Source organism: Peromyscus californicus, unplaced genomic scaffold, assembly GCF_007827085.1.
Source record: "Peromyscus californicus insignis strain IS unplaced genomic scaffold, ASM782708v3 Scaffold_9__1_contigs__length_137607984, whole genome shotgun sequence".
Lineage (NCBI taxonomy): Eukaryota > Metazoa > Chordata > Mammalia > Rodentia > Cricetidae > Peromyscus > Peromyscus californicus.
Window position 1 is genome coordinate 18,504,926 of NW_026294617.1, and position 22,463 is coordinate 18,527,388.

The following is a 22,463-nucleotide window of genomic DNA, read 5'->3' on the forward strand; positions in this document are numbered from 1 at the left end:
TTATTGGCTTGGGTGACAGACTTAACATCTGAAAAGTCATTTACTTGGTAAGTCTTTTAGCATGCTTGATGTGTAATTGTTTTGACTAACTGGCTTTTATGTCCAATAAGACTTTAAAGACAATTTTAGCGTTAGCGTTTTTATTCTGACTTAGAAATCAAAATACAGCCTGTTCTGTTCTGCAGATTCAACCTCTTTTCAAGTAGATCCTTCTCACTGCCATTTACATATATTCATTTTTCTTCTATCTCAAAACACTGCAAAAGTTTCACCATTTCTTGCTGCCACCACCCTCTCTAAACCTTTTCATTGCCTACTCATTAAATGGAGTGTTCGCTGCCTATTTGACAATCATATACCCCAGTCCTATTTGACTTGCATGCCATCGTCTCTTGGGAGACAACTGCTTTGTAGTGGTCACAGCTCATCTCTATTGGCAAATCCAGTCGATGGTTTTCACTACTTGCCTTTTGATGCCCATAGCCTTTGGCATTTGTTGATCTTTTCTTAAGCATGTCACTACTTTATCATTAGACTTTGATGATTTTTCAACACGTGCATTGGTAACCATTTTCTTTGCAGGTTTACCCACTTCCATCAGATTCTGAAATATTGAAGTTTCTTAATTCTTAGTCTGATATCCTCTTATTTTTCCCTAAATATAATTTATGGCAAGAATATCCAAAGCTAAGTTTTTCATTTATATCATCTTCAATTTTGATTATTTTTTTTTGTAAAACATACTGTTTCTAAGTCTTGATTCAGTGTGTTATATCAGAATTTCTCAAACACTTCCTGTGGCAAGGTTAAAAATGGCCAAGCGGGCCGGCGTGGTAATGCACGCCTTTAATCCCAGCACTCTGGAGGCAGAGGCAGGCGGATCTCTGAGTTGGAGGCCAGCCTGGTCTACAGAGTGAGTTCCAGGATAGGCTCCAAAGCCACACAGAGAAACCCTGTCTGAAAAAACAAATAAACAAACAAACAAAAAATGGCCAAGGGGCCACATATAGACAGTTTTGTAAAATAGTCAGTACAATTAGAAAAATAAATTTAAAAACCAAAATACTGGGTTCATAGACACAAAATTTTATCTGCTTGCAGTAAAAGTTTCCAAGTGATTTTTTTTCTTTTTTGGTACTTAAACTTATTATGAACTTGTAACAAGTAGTTTGTAGACTATATCTTGAATAGTATTGTCCATTACCTCTTCCCTTTAATTTTTCAAAGTCACTGTAGAATCAACTTCCTGAGTCTACTTCTTTCAGTAATACAAACCTTAGTTCTTAAGAAATTCAGAAACTGCTGGGCGGTGGTGGCGCACGCCTCTAATCCCAGCACTCAGGAGGCAGAGACAGGAGAATCTCTGAGTTTGAGGCCAGCCTGGTCTACAGAGTGAGTTCCAGGACAGCTAGGGCTACACAGGGAAACTTGTCTCTTTTGAGACTCTTGTCTCAAAAAACAAACAAATCAGAAATCTAGGGGTTAGGCATAATGGCTCATTGTCACATCTATGTTGGCACCATTACCAAATCTTGTTTATTATCCAGATAGTTTCTGTCTTCCTTCTCACAGCATTCCCACTGCTTCCATTTCAAATGCAGACCCCATCACCTCTCACCTGAACTGCTACAGTGGTCTTTGTTTGATTTCCCTGCTTGCAATTTTGTTCTCTTACTCTTTTCTACTTTATGGTCAGAATGATCTTTTAACATGAAGATCCTATGGTGATACTACTGTTCTTCCCCATAGGCTTCTTCCATTGCTTTCAGAGTTATGACTGGAATCTTGATGCAGTACACTGCGCTTCATGGTTTTTGCTTCCTTAAGCAACTCTCTTTGTCTCTCATCCCTCTTTTAAAAAAGTCTCTGAAGGATGCATCATACTCCTATCTATCCACAACATCTGTGCATGCTTTTTCTGTTAAGAAAAATATCTCTTCTTCATATTTAGTTACTTCTTTCTCTTCCTCCACACCTGAATTTTAGCAGCACTTTCTTTGAGTAGCATTCTGTAATTTTTCCAAATTAGGTTAGATTACACAGAATAGGTGTTGCTAGGTCTCTCAGTCATTTTGTTGTTGTATAGTCTTAGTTTGTAACTATACAGTTATTGAGTACTTGTTGGCTAACTCGTCCTGGATTATAAACTCCATGAAGCGATGGAGCAAGGGTGGATGGTTGTTTGAAATTGACTTTATGGACTGGTGAAATGACTTTGGATGAAGGTCTTGTGGCACAGACGTAAGGTTCAGGGTTCACATATCAAGCACCCATGTAAAAAGCTGGGTATGGAGGCAGGAAAGATTGTTCAGTGGGTAAGAGCATTTGTTTTGCAGGCATGAGGACCTGAGTTTGAACCCCCAGCACCGATTTTATATGCCCAGTATGGTTGGGTGTGTCTTGTAACTTTGGGAGCTAAAGACAGGTGTCTCCTGAGAGCTCACTGGTCCAGAGTAGCCAAAAGCTATCAAGCTTCTTCCTGATGGAGTAAGGCACATAACTCAGAGTTACAGTGTAGTGATGCATACCTGTGATGCATGGGGAGCTGTCTTAGTTTCCTTTCCATTGCTGTGAGAAAATTCCCCGAGAAAGGGATTTATTATGGCTCACAGTTTCAGGTTCTAGTTCATCGTCGTAGGGAGTCACAGTGGCATGCCCTTAAGAGAACTAGCCACATTACATCCACAGTCAGAGTAGAGAACAGTAAGTTCTTGTATGCATTCATTGCTTCCGTTTGATGTGAATGTAATGTGACTAGCTGCTCTAAGTGCCTGCTGCTGTGAGTATGAGTCTCATCCTTGGAACTTGCATGGTATAAAGGAAAGAATGAATTCTCTATACATGCATGCACACACACTAAATGTAGAGAAATGAGGACTGGTAGAATTCTGTGGACAGCCTGTGGAAATTTGGATGTTATAAGCAGAGAACTGTATAATGGTGGTATATTGAGAAACAAGGACTTGGATGAAAATTTGTACCTGATCTCCATTAACAGGGAGGTTTTTTAGGGAAGGTTTTGAAATCCTGGATTATGTGGTTCCGAAGTGGAAACAAGCCTCTAGAGCCAGATAAATGTTCCAGTTGTCTTTGAAACTAGTAGCTGACTCAGAATCTTTCAGCAGAAAGTGCAGAGACTGTTGGAAGTGTAGTTAGATTTTGTAATTGTGTTTGTTTTTGACAGTGCTGAGGACAGAACCCAAGGCCTTGGCCATGCTAGGGAAGTATGCTCGCTTTACTCTGAGCTAATATATCCCAGCCACACTATGTTCTTAATAAACCAAGAGATCTCTTCTCTTTACTTTAAACTTTGTAGGTTATACTCACACATTGTCAGTAAACATTCCAAAAGGTTTGGTTTTATGTTAGTTTAAAAAAGGTTTCTTCAGGATATGATAAATTCGTTGGTATGGTTACATGAATATAGGATTTTCATTTACCCTAAAAGTGCCTGAATTTCTGTTTTAGAATAGTGTAAAATAAATTCTCTCTCCTTTTATAGTAGATGGCAAAGTTCCTAAGACATTCCAGAATTCCCTTGTTCATCTTGGACTTAATACTATGAAGTCTGCAAACATTTGTATAGGCCGACCAGTGCTCCTTACCAGTTTGGATGGAAAGCAGGAGGTAAAATTCCTTATCCTTTTACTAGAAGCATTGGAAGTCATTCTGGTTTTAACTTTGAATACAAGTTGGTGAACAGTTAGTGTGTGTGAATCAGAAGTTGGTTCTTTCCTTCCATGATGTCCATTTCAGGAGTCAAACTCAGGTCGACAGTCTTGGTGGCAAGTATCTTCACCTGTTGAACCATCTTGCCGACTCCAAAAAAAAAAGTGCTTTTAAAGACAGTCGTATGGGTACTAGAGACATGGCTCAGCAGTTAAGAATGTGCACTGTTCTTCCAAAGGATCTGAGTTCGGTCGGGCAGCTCACAGTTGCCTATAACTCTAGCTCCAGGGGAACCTGATGCCTCTGGCTTCTGTGGACACCAACACGTGCACATACCCTAACACCACACATATGCACATATACATAATTAAAGTAATAAATCTTCAGAAAAATAAGACTGTTGTGTACATAGTAGTCGCTGAAATTCCAGAGAGAAAGGGCCATTGCTTTTTTTTTTTTTTTTTTTTTAAACAGGGAGGTAGTGGCTTATGTCCCTTTAAGCTTTGTTCTTCTAGTCAGTTACTAAAAACATTTCTGTGCAGAAATGTGATCTTGAGGTAGGATGAGCACCTGCCCTTCATACAAATACTCATTTTCACTGGGTTTGGCTGCATTTCTCCCTGATGTTGTGGGATTTGAAGACTCCAAGATGAGAGCTTTTCCTAGATTTTTAGCAGCTTGGCTCTCTCCTTGTTGCCAGTTCCTGCCTGTGACATAGTGCCCCCCCTCATTTTCATCCATGGAGGATGTTTTTGTGTTCTTTTATGGGGATGTGTGTACATGTGTTCATATGCATGTAGAGACCTCACATGTTTCTTCGGTCCTCTCTCCCACCTCACTTTTTGAGACGGGGTCTGTCATTTGGCCTGGAACTCATAGATTAGTCTATGTTCTTTGGCTTGTGTGCCCCAGAAACCAGCTATCTCTGCCTCCTCAGCACTGAGATTACATGTGTGAGCCATCACACCTGGCTTTTTTTCATGGGTTCTGGAGGTTGAACCCAGGTCCTCATGCTTGCAGAGAAAGCACCTTACAGACTGAGCCATCTCTCCAGCCCTAAAATCCAGGTATTAAAGAGACTCTTACACTGTTTTGCAGTGTATCATGGATAGGAAGTATGAGGCTGCATTCACTACAAGTTATCTTGCTTTTAATATTTTTCTCCTTACTTACCATCTATTAATGTTTTTGTCTTTTTTTTTTAATCTGCCTTTCATCATCTCACTATGAGCGCTTTCCTGATCTTCACAGAAGTTGTAATATTCATTAAAAGTAATTTGTGAACTTCTAGGATTTAATTTTTTTTTTAAAACTGCAGTTTATCCCACTACAGATTGTGTCAGATATTGTTTGGTAATAATGATTGTGTTTTGTGTATTAGATATGCTTAACATTCTCTTCTTTATAAATTGATGGTATTATATGTACTGATTTTCTGATATTGTTATTTTATTTCTCTGAGTAGGTTTATACAGCCTGGCCAGTTGCAGGATTTCCTGGAGGCAAGGTTGGCCTGAGTGAAATGGCACAGAAGAATGTGGGTGTGAGAGCTGGTGATACCATCCAGGTCCAGCCTCTCTTGGGAGCTGTGCTTCAGGCTCAGGAAATGGACTTGGCACTGAGGTTTGGCTCTTTTCTTTAGTGACTGTCTAGCTCAAAGCTGCCCAAAGGAAATGTAGTGAGGGGGCTGGAGAGATGGTTCAGTGGTCAAGAGTCTGTGTTCTTGCAGAGACCCAACCCAGCTTTGGTTTCCAGCACCCACGTGATGGGATCACAACCATCCATTATTCTAGTTCCATTGAATCCAAAGCCCTCTTTTGACCTTGGTGAACATTAGGCACAAATGTGGTACACAGACATACATGCTAGCAAAACATAAATAGATCTTTTAAAATAAAAAGAGAGGTATAAACATGTTCAGTTTGTGTTTTCTAAACAGATGGAGAAATGGATTCTTACAAATTTTATTTAACCCATTATATGTAATACTATTTGAATACATAATTATAAAAAGTTACTAGTGAGGTGTTTTATCCCCCCCTCAGCTTTTTTTCTAGATCAAATCTTTAAAATCTAACAGTATATGTTATACTTGTAGCACATTTGTCTGTTTGAGATAAGATCTTACTATGTAGTCCAGATTGGCCTTGAACTTACGATCCATCTACCATAGCCTATAGATACTGGAAAATTTCTCCTTTGTGTTTGGGATAGAAACCAGGGTTTTGGGCTGGAGAGCTGGCTCAGAGGTTAAGAGTATTGGCTGCTCTTTCAGAGGTCCCAAGTTCAATTCCCAGCAACCACATGGTGGCTCACTACCATCTGTAATGAGACCTGGTGCCCTCTTCTGGCCTGCAGGCATACATGCAGGCAGAATACTGTATACTTAATAAATAAAATCTTTTAAAAAAAAAAAAGAGAGAGAAACCAGGGTTTTGCACCTACTGGTACTCCCATTTCTAGCCACGATAACTACATATGTTAAAATGAGTAGTGATCCGCTATATATAATAGCGTAAGCTAAATGGATGACTCTATGTACAAGGGACTCTGGTACCCTGAAGTTAAGTAGCCCTACATTTGAAGTGAAGGGATCATAACTGATGAATACTTAGCAGTGTATTTCATCTTAACTTGCAGTTAATTCAGGGCACTTACAGCTTGTGAGTAGCTAAGAAATACAGTTTTTTTCTCTTTGCCACTGAAGAATATTCCAGTATGAACATGTCAGCACTTTATAATTAAAAATGTATAAAAATTAATTTCTTAATGAGAAATAATCCCCAGAAATATTTCAGCAAGATAAAGAACTGTGTCCACATTGAGTCATAGTCTGATGTTAAAGGCTTAGTAAAATGTTGAAATAAGAGTCAGTGGCTGACAGAAAAAAATAGTCTGGATGTCTTTAGACTCAATATTCGTATATAAGTCAGAGAAATCTTAGAGTAGTACTTTCCATTGAAAAACTAGTACAGATCATTTTTCATTTTTGGTATCAGCATTTTCTAAACTGTCTTAGCAGTTTGATAACTTTGAAAAATTTTTTTTGTTGTTAATTATTTGAGAATTAAATACAGTATGTCTCAGCCATATTTACCTCCCCTCTACCAACTCTTCTCAGACCTAAGCCTCTTTCCCTATCTACCTAACTTTATATTCTTTTTGTAAACCTATCAAGACTAATTTGTGCTGCCCACATGTCCTTGGATGTGTAGCCTTCTACTGGAGCAAGATTGATTAACCAGGGTCTACACTCTTAGATAAAATTGACTCTTCCCCTCCTAGCAGCTAGCAGGGTCTAGGGGCAGGGTTTTGTGCCCAACTCTCTTCTCTCTGCTGGGATTTGGTCTGGCTTGTTCTTGTACAGATCTTGTGCATGCTGTCACAGTGGCAGTTAGTTCACATGCAGAAGACACTGTTCCCTTGTCTCCCCTCTCTTTGGCTCTTACACTCTTTCTGCCCCCTCTCCCACAATGATCTCTGAGTCTTTGGAGGAGAGGACTCGGTATATGTGTCCCATTTTATGGCTGAACATTCTGCAGTCTCGTGTTTTCTGCACCTTGGCTTGTTGTGGGTCTCTTTGTTAATTATCTACAAATAGAATGTTTTTAATTTTATTTTTAACATGTATGAGAATTTGCTGTGTGTATGTTTGTGCATCATGTGTATGCCTGTGCTTGGAGCCTGCTGAGGCCAGAAGAAAGAATAGGGTTCCTTGAAACTGGAATTGCAGATGGTTCTGAGATGCCCTGTGGGTACTGGGAACTGAAACCAGGTCCTCTAGAAGAGTAGCAAGTCCTCTTAACCACCAAGCCATCTCTGGGTGTTCTTATCTTGTGTTTTGAAGCAGTTTTACTGTTTGTAGCCCAAGGCTGACTTGCTCCTGCCTCCTCCTTTTGAGTACTTTAGGTTGTGCCACTGCACGTAGCTCAAGAAATAATTTTCAATTAATGATAATTCAAGAAAAGAACTTGATTGCATGTTTAAATCACATTCAGCCTAGTAAAAACAAAGACCTGTTATTACCAAGAATTTTAAATAGCTCTTACTGAAGGGTGAGTATAGTGTCTCACCCATCCTCCAATAGAATTTTGAGTTAGATTGATTGCTGATAAAAGTCGGACCCAAATTTGCTTTGATAAAAGTACCTTTTGATAATTTAATACCACCTTAGTGATAATTTGTGGAGTGCGTGTATAAGAATTCAAAAAAATTTTCTAGTTGTCATCTTGAGTTTAAAATGTTTTCTTTTGTTTATATTCCAAGCTTGTGTTTTAGCATCATCCCTCTACCCCCTTTGAAAACAGGAAACGGTTTTCAGAACAAACAGTAACCATTTAATGAACATTGAAAAACAAAACAAAACAAAATCAAAGAATATAATGTTGAGAATCAGTTTCATATATTAGATGCTTATACATGTGTGGTGGTTTGAATGAGAGCAGCCCCCATAGTCTCATATATTTGAATGCTTGGTCCCCAGTTGGTAGAACTGTTTAGGAAGGATTAGAAGGTGCAGCCTTGTTGGAGGAAGTGTGTCATGGTGGTGGGCTTTGAGGTTTCAAGAGCCACACCATTCCCAGCTAGCTCGCTCTCTGCCTTGTGCTTATGAATCAGTGTGAGCTCTCAGACACTTTTCCAGCACGGTGGCTGCCATGCCTGCTGCTGTGCTCCTCATCATGATGGTCATGGAACCCCCAAATTAAATGCTTTTTTTTTTATAAAGTTGTCTTGGTCTTGATGCTTTATTACCACAGTAAAAAGGTAGCTCAGACCACATCACATGGACACATTTGTAAGAATGAACAAACGTGCATCTATCCTTTTGATTTTTATATCCTTTCATACCTTTCAAGGTATCTATTCCCATCTTCTGTGCACCATCCCCTCCCTGATTCAGGATCTCACTAGGTAGCCCAGGCTGGCCTCCATCTCATGATCCTCCTGTTTTACTCTCAATTGCTGGGCTCATAAGTGTGTGACTGGTTTATTTACCCCTTTTTAGCAAATGAAATGGTCTCAGTGTGGGAAAGTTGGCAGCACTGTTGCTATTAAAGCAGGTTATCATCAGAATGTGTTAAAACAGTGATACAGGAAGTAGTAGTCATTGTTGGCTGGAATTAGCATTATCTATGAACTAGTCTCATCTTATTGGGGCTGAGTGGTGTTGAATGATTAGAAAAGACAGTGGATTTAAATGAAATCTTGGTTTTTAAATTTTAATTTCTTTAAAAAAAAAGTTGCATTTTAAGTAGGGCAGCAGAGTGTAAACAAGGAAGTTCATTTCCAGTTAGGAAAATAAGTCATTTAAATCATGGTAACTGGAGAATTTCATTAGTGATATTGGAGTTCTTTCTAGTGGAAATCTATACCTGTTCTTCAAATTTGTAACTGTCTCTTATTCAATTAATAAGGCCAATTTAAATAAGGGCCAGAGGGACTGCTCAGAGGGTAAGAGTATTTGCTGCTCTTGTAAGATGACTTGGATTCTGTTCTCAGCACCCACATGGTGGCTCACAATCACTGTTTTTCCTTCTGGTCTCCACTAGCATCAGTCACTTAGATTGTGTCTCTACGTACATACAGGCAAAATACACATATACAGAAAAACAAATCTTAAAAATAATGTAATTATAACTTGATTCCATGTTTTACAAATGGAATTCAATTTAAGTTAAATTAAGTGTGTAGTTGATTCTCATTGTTTATTTGTGGTAGTTATGTTTTCTTGAGGTTGCTGTCACACTGACAGAGAAAACAGAACCATTGTTCTTAGTGAGGAATTTATACAGCTATGCATCTCTTACCTAGACTGATTTTGAATACTTGAAGAAACTAGTTCTGGTAAGAGTCTGCTTATGCTGCATCAAGGAACAAGAACACCAGACATGTTAAGAAATTTGCCTGAGACTGTCTCCTTGTGGAGTTGGGTTCAAATCCCCTCCATCTGGCCCCAGAGCTAAAGTTTGTACTGTACCACATCTGTCCTGCTTTACCTCTGAGTCAGAGCTGAGACAAAAGACAGAGTTATCATTTTAGTCTTCCTCAATTGACAATATAGTTACTGGACTATATACTGACCCAAACTTTAGAGGGTGAGGGGCTGTGGTACATCCATAACAACCACAATTACTCTGTGGATTCTGGATGTTAAAAATAATTTTTTAGTGAAATGAATTTGTAAAAGCATTCACAGGAGTTTTTGCCATATTGATACAGTTTATATTTTGATTAAATGAGCTTACTAATAAATGTCATCTGGTGCAAAACTACCTCTGTTGTGTGGGTTACCGACAGCTAGACAATTGTGGCTTCTTCTGTTTACACATTGCTGCTGACACATGGAAGAAGAGGAGAGTGTTTGAAGACTATTTACTTAACTATTTCAAATGTTTTCTTTTGTGGATGTGTGTGCGTGTATATACAAATGTATGTGGGGATGGGGGTGTGCTCACTTGTGTACAAGTGTGAATGCCAGAGGTTGATCTCAAGATATCTTACTTTATTTTTGTCTGTCTGTGTCTATCTGTCTATTTATTTCTCTCTCACTGAATCTGGAGTGTGCCATTTTGACTAAACTTGCTGAGTAGCAAGTTCCGGGCCTTCATCTGTTACATCCTCATTTGTAGTGTTGAGGTTACAAGCCCAACTGGCATTTATGTAACTGCTGAAGATCCAGAGTAGAATCTTCTTGTTTGGGTAGCAAACACCTTCTCAATCATCTCTCTAGCCCTTTGGAAACTGTTTAAGAGCAGGCTTTTAAAAGTAGGTGCACATGGAAAAAAGAAAACATCTTCAACAAATGGTGCCGGCATAACTGGATGTCAACATGCAGAAGATTGCAAATAGATCCATATCTGTCGCCATGCATAAAACTCAAGTCCAAGTGGATCAAAGACTTCAACATAAATCCAGTTACACTGAACTTGATAGAAGAGAAAGTAGGAAGTAGTCTGGAACGCATTGGCACAGGAGACCACTTCCTAAATATAACACCAGTAGCACAGACACCGAGAGCAACAATTAATAAATGGGACCTCCTGAAACTGAGAAGCTTTTGTAGAGCAAAGGACATGGTCAATAAGACAAAACGACAGCCTACAGAATGGGAAAAGATCTTCACCAACCTCACATCTGACAGAGGGCTGATCTCCAAAATATATAAAGAACTCAAAAAGCTAGACTTCAAAATACTGAACAATCCAATTAAAAAATGGGCTACAGAGCTTAACAGAGAATTCTCAACAGAAGAATCTCAAATGGCTGAAAGGCATTTAAGGAATTGCTCAACATCCTTAGTCATCAGGGAAATGCAAATCAAAAGAACTCTGAGATACCATCTTACACCTGTCAGAATGGCTAAGATCAAAAACACTGAAGACAGCTTATGTCGGAGAGGATGTGGAGCAAGGGGAACACTCCTCCACTGTTGGTGCGAATGCAAACTTGTACAGCCACTCTGGAAATCAGTAGGGCGGTTTCTCAGAAAATTGGGACTAAGTCTTCCACAAGACCCAGTTATACCACTCTTGGGCATATATCCAAGGAATGCTCAATCTTACCACAAGGACACATGCTCAGCTATGTTCATAGCAGCATTATTTGTGATAGCCAGAACCTGGAAACAACCTAGATGCCCCTCAACTGAAGAGTGGATAAAGAAAATGTGGCACATATACACAATGGAGTACTTACTACTCAGCAGTGAAAAACAATAATATCATGAAATTTGCAAGCAAATGGATGGAACTAGAAAATACCTTGAGTGAGGTAACCCAGACTCAGAAGGACAAACATAGTATGTACTTACTCATAAGTGGATACTAGATGTGAGGGAAGGGATGGCCAGACTGCAACCCACAACTTGAGAGAGGCTAGCTAACAGGGAAAGACCCTAAGAGGGACACATGGATGACCCTGTGAAGGAGAAGTGGATGAGATCTACATGAGCAGACTGGGTGTGGGGGCTGGCAGAGGGCGAGGAGTAGGGTTTGAGAACACGGAATTGGGAGGGTAGAACTGGAACAGGGACAGAGTGGGAGGGTAGGGAGGAAGATACCATGATAGATGAGGAATAGGAAGAGGCAGGGTTCTGGGGAGGCTCTCAGGAATCCACAAGGATGACCCCACCTTGATCTGCTGGCAGTGGTCCAGAGGGTGCCTTGACTGGTCTAATCTGGTGACTGGTCTAGCAAATAACCTAGCTGTTAAAATCATAAAGCTTTTGTCCAGTGACTGATGGAGGCAGATGCAGAGATCGACGGCCAGGCACCAGGCTGAGCTCCGGGAATCCAATTGATGAGAGAGAGGAGGAATTCTGTAGGCGAGGGACGTCAAGATCATGATGGGAGGATGTGCAGAGATGACCAGCCATACTAGTGGAAGCCCATGAACTGTGGACTGGTGGCTGTGGAGCCCCCATGGGACTGGACTAATCCCTCTGGATACAGAAAACAGTTGTTTGTTTGGCTTGAACTGTTTGGGGGGCACTCAGGCAGGGGGATCAGGATCTGTCCCTGGTCTATGGGGCAGGCTTCTGAGAATCTGGTGCCTGCAGTGTGACGACTTGCATAGCCTTTGTGCAGTGGGAAGGAGCTTGGACCTGCCTAGGCTCAGTGTGCTGGGCTCTGCTGACTCCCCATGGAAGACCTCAATTGGGGGGATGTGAGGATGTGGGGTGGCTCGGGAAAGAGGGCTGGGGGGGTGTGGGGGAGGGAGGAGGGGGGAATCTGTGGATGGTATGTGGAGTGAGTAGAAAATTTCTTAATAAAGAAAAAAAATTCGAAATGAAAAAAAAAAGTGGGTGCAGTGATATTAGATGTACCTACTTCCTGTATTTCCTGTATACTGCTTTTCTGGTGGAGACAGTGATAGTTCCACCAACCAGATACAAAATGTTCAAATACATGAGCTCTGTTTTTTTCTTAATGCATATCCCTCAGAATCAATTTCCATTGCAGTAGTACTCTTTTTTCCTACTTGCACCTCTTCAGATAATGTGCTGTATGGGATTTGATTTTTCTGAAGAGCTAATTATACAAAGGAATGAAGTTAGCTATGAATAAAAGCCTTTCTCTATGCTAGGCAACTTCAGAACGGGAGTGGTTAGTTTAGGCAAGTGTGTTTTCAGATGTGTTTGACTGACATTGCACAGAAATACCCTTCTCATTATGACTTAACATGTGCAGTATGTGTGTTCATGTGTGTAGATAGATGGATATTTATACATACACATGTATGTGTATTTATCTACGTGTACATGAAGTATATGTGTATGAGAAAATGTTTTACAAAGCAGGATTGACCATTTCTATGCAGCGTACGCTGACGTTTTATATGGGATTGGTTTTTATGGTTTCATGGTCTCCTAATGAATAATACCTTACATTTTGAAGATCACTGCCTTAAACCTCATTGGCATCAAACTGAAGATATTTTTCTGCAGGAAATATGTATCTGAAAAGTGTAAATTGCCAAAATTGTGGAAATCATTTGTTTTCAGGTTTTAAAACAAATTATCTTTCTGGTCTATAATAACTATGCATGGCACTTTTTCTGTGGTTTAGTTTTTAGTGTTCCTAATGCTGATTTTTGTTTTTCTTTCCTCTCTGTAGTGACAAAGATAAGGAAATTAATGAAGAAGAACTGACTGGGTGTATTCTGAGAAAACTAGGTAAGACTAGATTTTAAATTGTTTTCAATTTTAAACAGCAAAGAAGCAACAAACAGTGCTTGTAGACATATTTTTATTAATAGCTAAGTGAATATTCTCTTATTTTTGTTTGTGAGCCTAGCCTTTAATGGCTAAGTTATCTCTTCAGCCCAGAATATTCTCGTTCTTTAAATACCCATTTGAAGACAAAGCTAGTGGTAGAAGTAAAGCTGTGTGCGTGCATGTGTGCATGCATGTGCACGTGCCCGTCCCTCTTCCCCCAGTTTGTGGGTGTGCATGTGTTGTGCCCCAATGGTTTGGGTCCTGACACCCCAGCTAGCGCTGAGGGAATGAAGAAAAGACAAACACAGAGACATGTACAGAAAAGCTGGGGTCAAATGGGGGTGTGCTCACTCTAATGAAGTGGCAGTTACTACTACCATCAACCAGGAACCTCAGCATTTTATTAGGTACAGCAAAGAGGGGGGTTAGCAATCTCAGGAGAATTGTCTTTAGGTAGACAGTCTCAGGCTGTAAACATCTGGGGGGAGGAGGAGGAAGCTACAGTTGCTGGTTTCCGGCACCCCTTGGAAAGCTTTGCTATCCTCCTTTTGAGCCTGGCCCATATGGTAAATGGCTTTGTTAATTTATAATGGCTTTGAGGCTTTGGAGTCTTTCTCATAGCTCTGTGCATGTCAACAATACACATTGACTCAAGACTTCAGTCACTTGGGACTTGCTCCACTCTATACACAGGTGCATGATTGTGTGCATGCATGTGTGTGCATGAGTGTACCTGGAGGCCAGAGGTTGACACAGGGTGCTTCAGTCTCCACTTTCTTCATTTACTTACAAAGAGTCTTTGTCTGAACCTGCAGTTCATGGGTTCAGCTAGACTAGTTGATCAGCACACTGAAGGCAGCCTCTTGTCTGCTTCCCCAGGGCTGAGATTCCAGGGGTGCATCAGTGTACCTGGGTTTTCATAAGGGTGCTAGGAATCTGTGCTCAGGTCTTTGTGTTTGTTCAGCAAGCACTGTATTACCTGAGCCATTCTCACAGCCTTAGAATTGAGACTTATTTTTAAGATGAACTTAATTTGTTTTTTTTTTTGTGTGTTTTTTTTTTTTTTTTTTTTTGGTTTTTCGAGACAGGGTTTCTCTGTGTAGCTTTGCGCCTTTCCTGGAACTCGCTTTGGAGACCAGGCTGGCCTCGAACTCCCAGAGATCCGCCTGCCTCTGCCTCCCAAGTGCTGGGATTAAAGGCGTGCGCCACCACCGCCTGGCCTTAATTTGTTTTGATTGGATATGTATGAATGTTTGTCCGCATGTATGTATGTACACCACATGAATGACTAATTGCTAATTTTTAAACCTTTGTGCTTGCACATTTTCCAATGAGGAACATTGCCGTGTTGGCTTGAGTGTGCCATTTAAGTTTAGTTGATAAAAATGGACTTTTGATGCTATCATTTATAGAATTTTAGATTTACTGACAAACAGGATTTAAAAGAATGAGCTTTTTTTTTTATACAGCCGATACTGTATTGGGAATATGCCCCTCTCCATTTTTTGTGACAGTTACTTTATTAGTGTTCCAATTTTGTTAATAAATAGCAAATAAGTTGCTGTTAAAACTGTTAAATGGGCAAATTATGCTGATGTATATTTAATCAATTGTTTTTTAGATGGCAAGATTGTTTTACCAGGCAACTTCCTGTACTGTACATTCTATGGACGACTCTGCAAGTTACAAGTGTTGCAAGTAAAAGGGACAGATGGCACAACATTGGGAAAACCTCAGAGTGCCTCTGCTGCTGATAGCCAGGGCCTGGCGTCTGAACACTCCAGCATGGAAAGCAGTGACGGGGATATATCCTTCCAGCTAAGCCAGTTAGATCTGAAAGAGCCTCAGAGCCCAGCATCCCAGAGTACTCCCTGTAAATCCGTTAAAGACAGAGTTATGAATAAAGCTGGTGAAGTTTTGTTAGATGTTACACAGAGCCCCAGGGATGGCAGTGGACTTGGACTAGAGGAAGTCACAGGTCCTAAGTGTAGTTTTGATTCATCCAGAGAAGGAAATACACAGCCTGTCAATGAAGAGAAACTACTGAAGTCTACCAGTGCAGGGGCAAAGAGGAATACTGATACTTTTTATTTTATTTCTTCGACAACAAGAATCAACCTTAAAAAGATTTGTACAAATTCGAAAGAACAAGACAGCCAATTCAAAGTAACTTATGACATGATTGGAGGCTTAAACAGTCAGCTGAAAGCAATAAGAGAAATAATTGAACTGCCTCTCAAGCAGCCTGAACTTTTCAAGAGTTATGGTATGTTACCTTTAGATTACTGTGTTCATGTTAGATTCAAACTCAAAAGCACTTAGTACCATTCTCTAATATAATTTCTCACCCTCCTGTCCTTATTTTCTGCCTCGTGTGTTACAGTTGCTTTGGGAGATGATAATTAAATGACTGTTCTCAATGCTTGGTCCTTTAAGTTATGATTCATGTGAGTGGCAGGTTTGTCTCTTATAGCATATTATGCACTGTTGGTGGACTTGTTAATGCTGGATAAGCTGTAATGTCTAAAGAAATAAACCAAAGATGGTCATGGTTTAGTTAAAACTTGTTAAGAAATGTGCGTCTGCCTTGAAGCGAGTGGTTAAGGAAATAACTCAACTCCCAGGAAACTCAGAGCTACTCCTGCATGGTTGCTGTCCAAATCCTTTGCTTCTGTTTCTTGTATATTACCCCCCTTTTTCCCTTTCTTGTGAATCTTTATGTGTGTAAAAGGAACTCATGAATTTATGTATTTGTTAGTAATTTTTGTATTCCTTAAGAGTTCAAGTTGGAAGAAATTAATGTGTGTTCTGATTGATGAACTGTGCTTCCTTAGATGACACAAGACAAGGGCTCTTTTTAAAAACACCAAAAAAATATTCATGCTTTCCTTGGTTTGTGATCTGTAGAGATAAAGTCATTGATGGATTCAGGATTTGGGATGGATAGTACATCTTTCTGGGAAGTAGGGGAAAGGTAGATTCTCACTAAGTTTCCATTTCTAGCTTAGGTTAGAAGTTGTATGGCAACTTAACAAGAATATTAATAATCATACTGAATGCACTGGTTTTTGTGTTTGTTTTTCTTGTAGGGATTCCAGCACCTAGAGGGTTGTTACTCTATGGTCCTCCAGGCACTGGGAAGACAATGATTGCTAGGGCTGTTGCTAATGAAGTTGGAGCTTATGTTTCTGTAATTAATGGTCCTGAAATTATAAGCAAGTAGGTATATTACTTAATAAGTAAATATTTATTATTACTAAGTTTACATATCTCAGTGGTGACTTCTTAAATGGTTGTGTTATATTCTTCCTAGATAGTTGATGCTCTAAACTATTTTGTACTATTTTAAATTTTCCCTTTTTTTCTGATGCATGGTCTTACCTATGTAGCCCAGCATGACCTTGACTGTCAATCTTTTTACCTTCACCCCCCCACAATTCTGAGATTATATATGTCCTTCTAAATTTGCTTTATAATATGTACAAAATATGAAAATAAGTTTTGAAAGTAATTTTAAGTATTTTAGAAATACTTGAAAATTCAGACCACCTTTTATAAAAAAAGTTTTACAAACAGTAAGAAGTGTAAAACAGTACATGTTTTTTATTCATTACAGATTCTATGGTGAGACTGAAGCAAGGTTACGCCAGATATTTGCTGAAGCCACCCTACGGTATTATTAATATTTGATGCTTTGGAATTAATAATTGAGGCTCTATTTAAGTGAAAAATAGTGGCACTTTCTGCAAAACAAAGGAATAACACAAAGTGATGGCCTTAGAGTTGATGGGAGATTTAAGGAAATGTTATCTAGTCATTTGGAAGTTTGTTAAAAAGTTACTTAATGACATAAAGTAGAAGAATTAAGACATTAGTAGGAAACTTAGGCTGGGTGGAGATTCATCTCATGAGAATAGACTGTATTTGTCTGTCTTTTTCAGAAAGGCTGTGTCTGTTTTGAATCTTTAAAGTGTTTTTCTCTAGCAGTTTCAGGGCTCGGGTCTAATATTACTTTTGAAACCTTTGCATGTGTTTTGGTTTAGTGTGAGAAATATCTTCATTCTGCATGTGGATATTTACTTCATTCTACATGTGGATATTTACTTTTTCCAGCATTATTTGTTGAAGAGCCTTTCCCCCCACAGTGACTGTTTTAGATACCCTTGTTAAAAATTAGGTGGCTGTTGCTATGTCCTTTATTCCATTAGTCTTTGTGTCAGTCCTGTGTAGGTTTTTTGTTGTTTTGTTTTGCTTTTTGAGATTTATTTATTTTTATGTGTATGGACATTTTGCCTGAATGTATGTCTGTGCACCACATGCATACAGTGCCTGTGGAGGCCAGAAGAGGGTGTCTGATCCCTTGGAACTAGAATTACAGACTGTTGTGAGTCCCCATGTGGGTACTGAGAATCAAACCCAGTTCCATCTGCAAGAGTTACCAAGTGCTCTGCATTGCTGAGCCATCTCTGCAGTCTCCATGCTGTTTTTCTCACTGTGGTTCTGTAGTAGTTTGAGATCAGAAACTGGTAGCTCCAGCATTCCTTTTTCTGCTTGCTATAGTTTTGGATGCGATACTGTGCCAAAGGGGTCTGTCCTTACTTTATTTCTGTTACTGTGATAAAATACTCTGATAGAAAGCAACTAAGTGGAGCAAGGTTTTGTTTTGTTTCCCCAGCTCACAGTTCTAGGTTATAGTCCGTTATTGTGGAAAAGTCAAGGCGGCAGCATCTCAACACATCTGGTCACATCACGTCCATGGTCAAGAGCAAAGAGAAATGAGTGCATAAACGTTCACTTGCTTGTGCTCAGCTGGATTTTTCCTCTCTTAATGGTTAAGGATGTGTAGGGAATGGTGTCTTCTCTATCAATTTACTTAAGATAGAGTCCCTCAGAGACATACCTATGGACCAGCTCAGTGTAGACAGTTCTTTATTGAAATTCTAGGGTGATTCTAGGTTGTATTAAGTTGACATTTAAATCTAGCCATTCTGGAGTCGTTTGTTCTGTATGAATTCTGGCATGTTTTTTCTAGTTCTGTGAAGACTGTCACTAGAATTTGATAGAGAGTACATTAAATCCATAGGTTGCTTTTAGTAACTTTTGTAATGATTTTAATGGTATTAACTGTCAATCATAGCATGGGAGGTCTTTCATCTTTTCTTGCCTTCTTTGTCTTTTTCAGTGTCTTGAAGTTTTCATGCAGTCTTTTCACCTACTTGGTTATATTTGTTCCTAGATTGTTTTCCTTTGTTCAAGTCACTGTGAATGGATGTGACTGGGATTATTTGTCCTGTTTTCTCTTGGGAAAGTTTGTTATCATTATGTAGAAAAGTACTGATTTTCATGTCAATTTGTATTGTTACTTTGCTGAACCTGTTCACCATGTCTAAGTTTATCCTGCTGTAGTTTCTAGGTTCTTATATATAGGATCGTGTCATTTGGGAGTAGGGATACTTGGAACTTTTTCCTTTCTGTGTGCACCTCTTTTCTTTTTCCTTTGCATTTTTCCTTTCCTTTTTGACAATCCTGAGGATTGATCCTAGGGCTTCATGGATGCAAACAGACTTCCACTGAGTTAGTTCCAGCTGCTCCTTTTATTTTTCTTACCCTACTGCTGTGCCTGTGGCTGAATACTGTATTGAAAAGGAGTGGTGAGGGTGTTGTTCCTGATTTTGGAGGAAATGCTTTCAGTTTTTCTCCATCTTGTGTTGTGCTAACCAAGGGCTATCTAGGCTTTATTATGGGCCATGAGTTGGTCTACTTAGACTGAGGGCTATGGTATCACATGCCAGAGTTATTCTAAGTTTATAAGTTCTACTCTTGGCCCTGAGGGCGGGCCTGTCTTTTTCTGTGCACTCCATTGCCAGAGCGTGCTTCTTCAGCTTGTCAGTATTTGGCCTCAGGCTCTCCATAACTGCCTTTTAGGGCTTTGTCTCAATTTAGGTCAGTTTCAAATAATAGGTTTTCTCTCAAGATCTTACCAGCCTTTGCCCTAAGTGCCATACATAAATGGGATTTCTCTTTGCTGAGCCATCTGCTGGAAGAAATGCTATCTCGCTGAAAACCACAACTTGCCTTGAGGCTTTGTGAGAGCTCTGGCCTTATTCTGAGTGTAGGATTGTTACTGTGTCTTTTCACCAGTCCGCCTTTGATAGTGGAAGTGGCATGTGGTTCTTCTGTTTTTCCTCCCTTGGCTGGGAGACTGGTGACTGGAGCTGTGTACCTCCTGTCATTTTATTTATGCTTTTGAAGTATCTTTCCACTACACTGTGAATCTTTGGAACTTTTTTCTTTGGTGTAGTTAAGTTTTTTCTTTTACTGACTCTTACCCTTCCCCGGGTCACACAGAGGCCTTTTATGGAAGGCAGATAGGCTAGAGTGTGAGGTTGATAACTTTACACTAGAATTAATCTAAGATTTTTTTTTTGATTTAGCATTTTAGTGATTTTGTTTTTTATTGATAAATAAAACTGAAATGTAATATGTTTGCTTTTAGGCACCCATCAATTATTTTTATTGATGAGCTGGATGCACTTTGCCCTAAAAGAGAAGGAGCTCAAAATGAAGTGGAAAAGAGAGTTGTAGCCTCACTCTTAACACTGATGGATGGCATAGGCTCAGTAAGTACAACACTGGCATTTTGAGTATGGAATAGCAAAACCTACCAAATGTATCTGGGTCTATGAGTATCTCAGGATGAGGGAAAATCATCATGCATGAAGCTAGGTTGCCACTCAAAGTAGTTTGCTTAATGACTGAGAGGCCCATATAGCCTGGCATGTTTTTCTGTTACATTAAATAATTTACCATAATGTATGTGTGTGTGAGAGAGAGAGAGAGACAGAGAGACATGATACTGACTTAAAACCCAAGACACACGTCAATAAGGAAGATTCCTTATTAAATTTTAGTGAATTTTATTAACTCTCCCTGGGTATGGGTATATGCTTGTAGTCCCACTACTTAGGAGGCTGAGGAAGGAGGATCATTTCAAGGCCAGATACATAGTAAATATGAGGCCAGCCTTGGCTATGTGAGATTTTGTCTCAATAAACTAAATTTAGTAAGTTCATGAGTCTATTTTTTTTTCTTGAAATAGGTCTTGGTGTTTAATGCAAGGTGTCCTAAAATCTCAGTTATTCTTCTGCGGCCTCTCAAGGGTTATGGCTATAGTCAGCTATATAGTTGTATATTAGTAAAAATTGTGGTATGCTAATTATGAATAGGACTAATATAGAATGGGGTGAAGAAAAATTTTTCTCAGACTTTTGACATCTATTAACCAGAAAAATGTACTTCTTAGATTAGATTGAAAAAGACCAAAGTTCTTAGACTCACAGTATGTTAGCACGAAGAGAGATTTTAGAAAGCACATAGTCCCATACCTCCCTTTTGCACAGGAGTGTTTGGTTTTATTTCCCATTTGTGGGAAATGAATATGTGAAAATAATGTGAATTTTTGGTATTCACTCAGTTAATGCGGTCTTTAAGCAGACCAGATCTCTGATTCTGGATAACTGATACAGAGAGCTACATTATAATTGATTCTAAAGTCCTTCATGAGAAAGGTGAGTTAGGATCAGTGTTGGAGAGTCTTAGACATCAGGGCGGTTGGTGGCTTTTTTCTGCCACTGGAATAAGCCATCTGTGGAATATATTCTTATCTTTGACAGGACTAGAACCATGTGACACTGATATTTTAATCTAAAAACATTTAAGGGGCCTGGATGTATGCTTTTAAATTTATAAGTTCATAGTAGTTTATACATTTTCTGCTGGTATACTCATAATTGGTGATGTTTTGGTTTTCTTATGAAAAATCACTAGATTCTATTAATGCTTATCTTTGAAATTACACTTGGATCATCTGACTAAAACACTGGATAATGTCTGAAGGTTGCTGAACATGGTGATCATAGTTCTTTATAATTTGTTGTTCTTAATCCCATCTTCAGGGAGTAAAAAATCTTTGTGTATTCAGGGATACTGGGTATAGTTTCATATTTTCTGGAATTTAAAAATCATTACAATATCAGGATTGGCAAGATGGCTCAGCAGGTAAAGACTAGCCACCAAGCCTGACAGCCTGAGTTCCATTCCCAAGACCTACATGGTGAAAGGAAAGGACCCACTCTTATAGGTAGACTTTTCTGTGTAGCTAAAGTTTTCCTGCCTGGCCCACAGTCAGGACAAATCTCTCTCACCTGCCAGTCCCACAGCCACTCAGACCCGACTAAGTAAACATAGAGACTTATATTGCTTACAAACCGTATGGCCGTGGCAGGCTTCTTGCTAACTGTTCTTACAGCTTAAATTAATCCATTTCCATTAATTTATACCTTGCCACGTGGCTCGTGGCTTACCGGCATCTTCACATGCTGTTTGTCATCATGGCGGGTGGCAGTGTCTCTCTGACTCAGCCTTCCACTTCCCAGCTTTATTCTCCTCCTTGTTTCGCCTATACTTCCTGCCTAGCCACTGGCCAATCAGTGATTTATTTATTGACCAATCAACAACACACTTGACATACAGACCATCCCACAGCACTTCCCCCCCCCCCTTTTTTTTTCTTTCAAAAAGGAAGGTTTTAACCTTAACAAAGTAAAATTACATATAATTTGGGAATTTGGGCGTAGCTTCTCTTACTGCTTCCTGCTGGAGGGGGGCACTGTATCTTACGGGGACACAAAGAAAATTTTAAGATTATGGAATAGTCCATGAGCCTGTATTGTCTGAGTCAGTTGCCTTCAAACCATTCTGGATGTTGGATCAACTGGGCCATGGTGTCATCGGAGACCTTTCAGGGGGTCTTGGCTGGTTAAACCTGATGTATCTTATTCTGGAACAAATCCATAGCCTCTGGCTTTCTGTGGGAACAAAAGCAGAGCCTCCCTTCCAAAGGAACACATCCTTACATCCAGATTTTGAAGTCAAGGTATCTTTAAAATATACATATTGGTTTAACTCAACATCTTCTTTGATCAAATGTTTTTCTGCAGTTAAAAGTCCCAAAGACAACACAATCCAGATTCTCTGTGTAATATTCATCTTTATGTGGCTTATTTTTTATATTAATTTT

The 22,463-nt window shown here is 39.4% G+C and overlaps 1 protein-coding gene across 4 annotated transcripts in view; it reads left to right on the top strand.

The window, feature by feature from the left end:
- Spata5 (spermatogenesis associated 5) overlaps window positions 1–22,463 on the top strand; it is a 179,100-nt gene that overhangs the window by 1,252 nt on the left and 155,385 nt on the right. For 3 of the 4 annotated variants that reach the window (XM_052730639.1, XM_052730638.1, XM_052730636.1), the window contains exons 2-8: window positions 3,503–3,627; window positions 5,135–5,292; window positions 13,284–13,342; window positions 15,006–15,650; window positions 16,474–16,603; window positions 17,001–17,057; window positions 19,881–20,004. In XM_052730639.1, the coding sequence (XP_052586599.1) occupies window positions 3,503–3,627; window positions 5,135–5,292; window positions 13,284–13,342; window positions 15,006–15,650; window positions 16,474–16,603; window positions 17,001–17,057; window positions 19,881–20,004 (1,298 nt within the window). The remainder of the gene's footprint in view (window positions 1–3,502; window positions 3,628–5,134; window positions 5,293–13,283; window positions 13,343–15,005; window positions 15,651–16,473; window positions 16,604–17,000; window positions 17,058–19,880; window positions 20,005–22,463) is intronic. The other variant, XM_052730637.1, reaches the window with a different exon arrangement.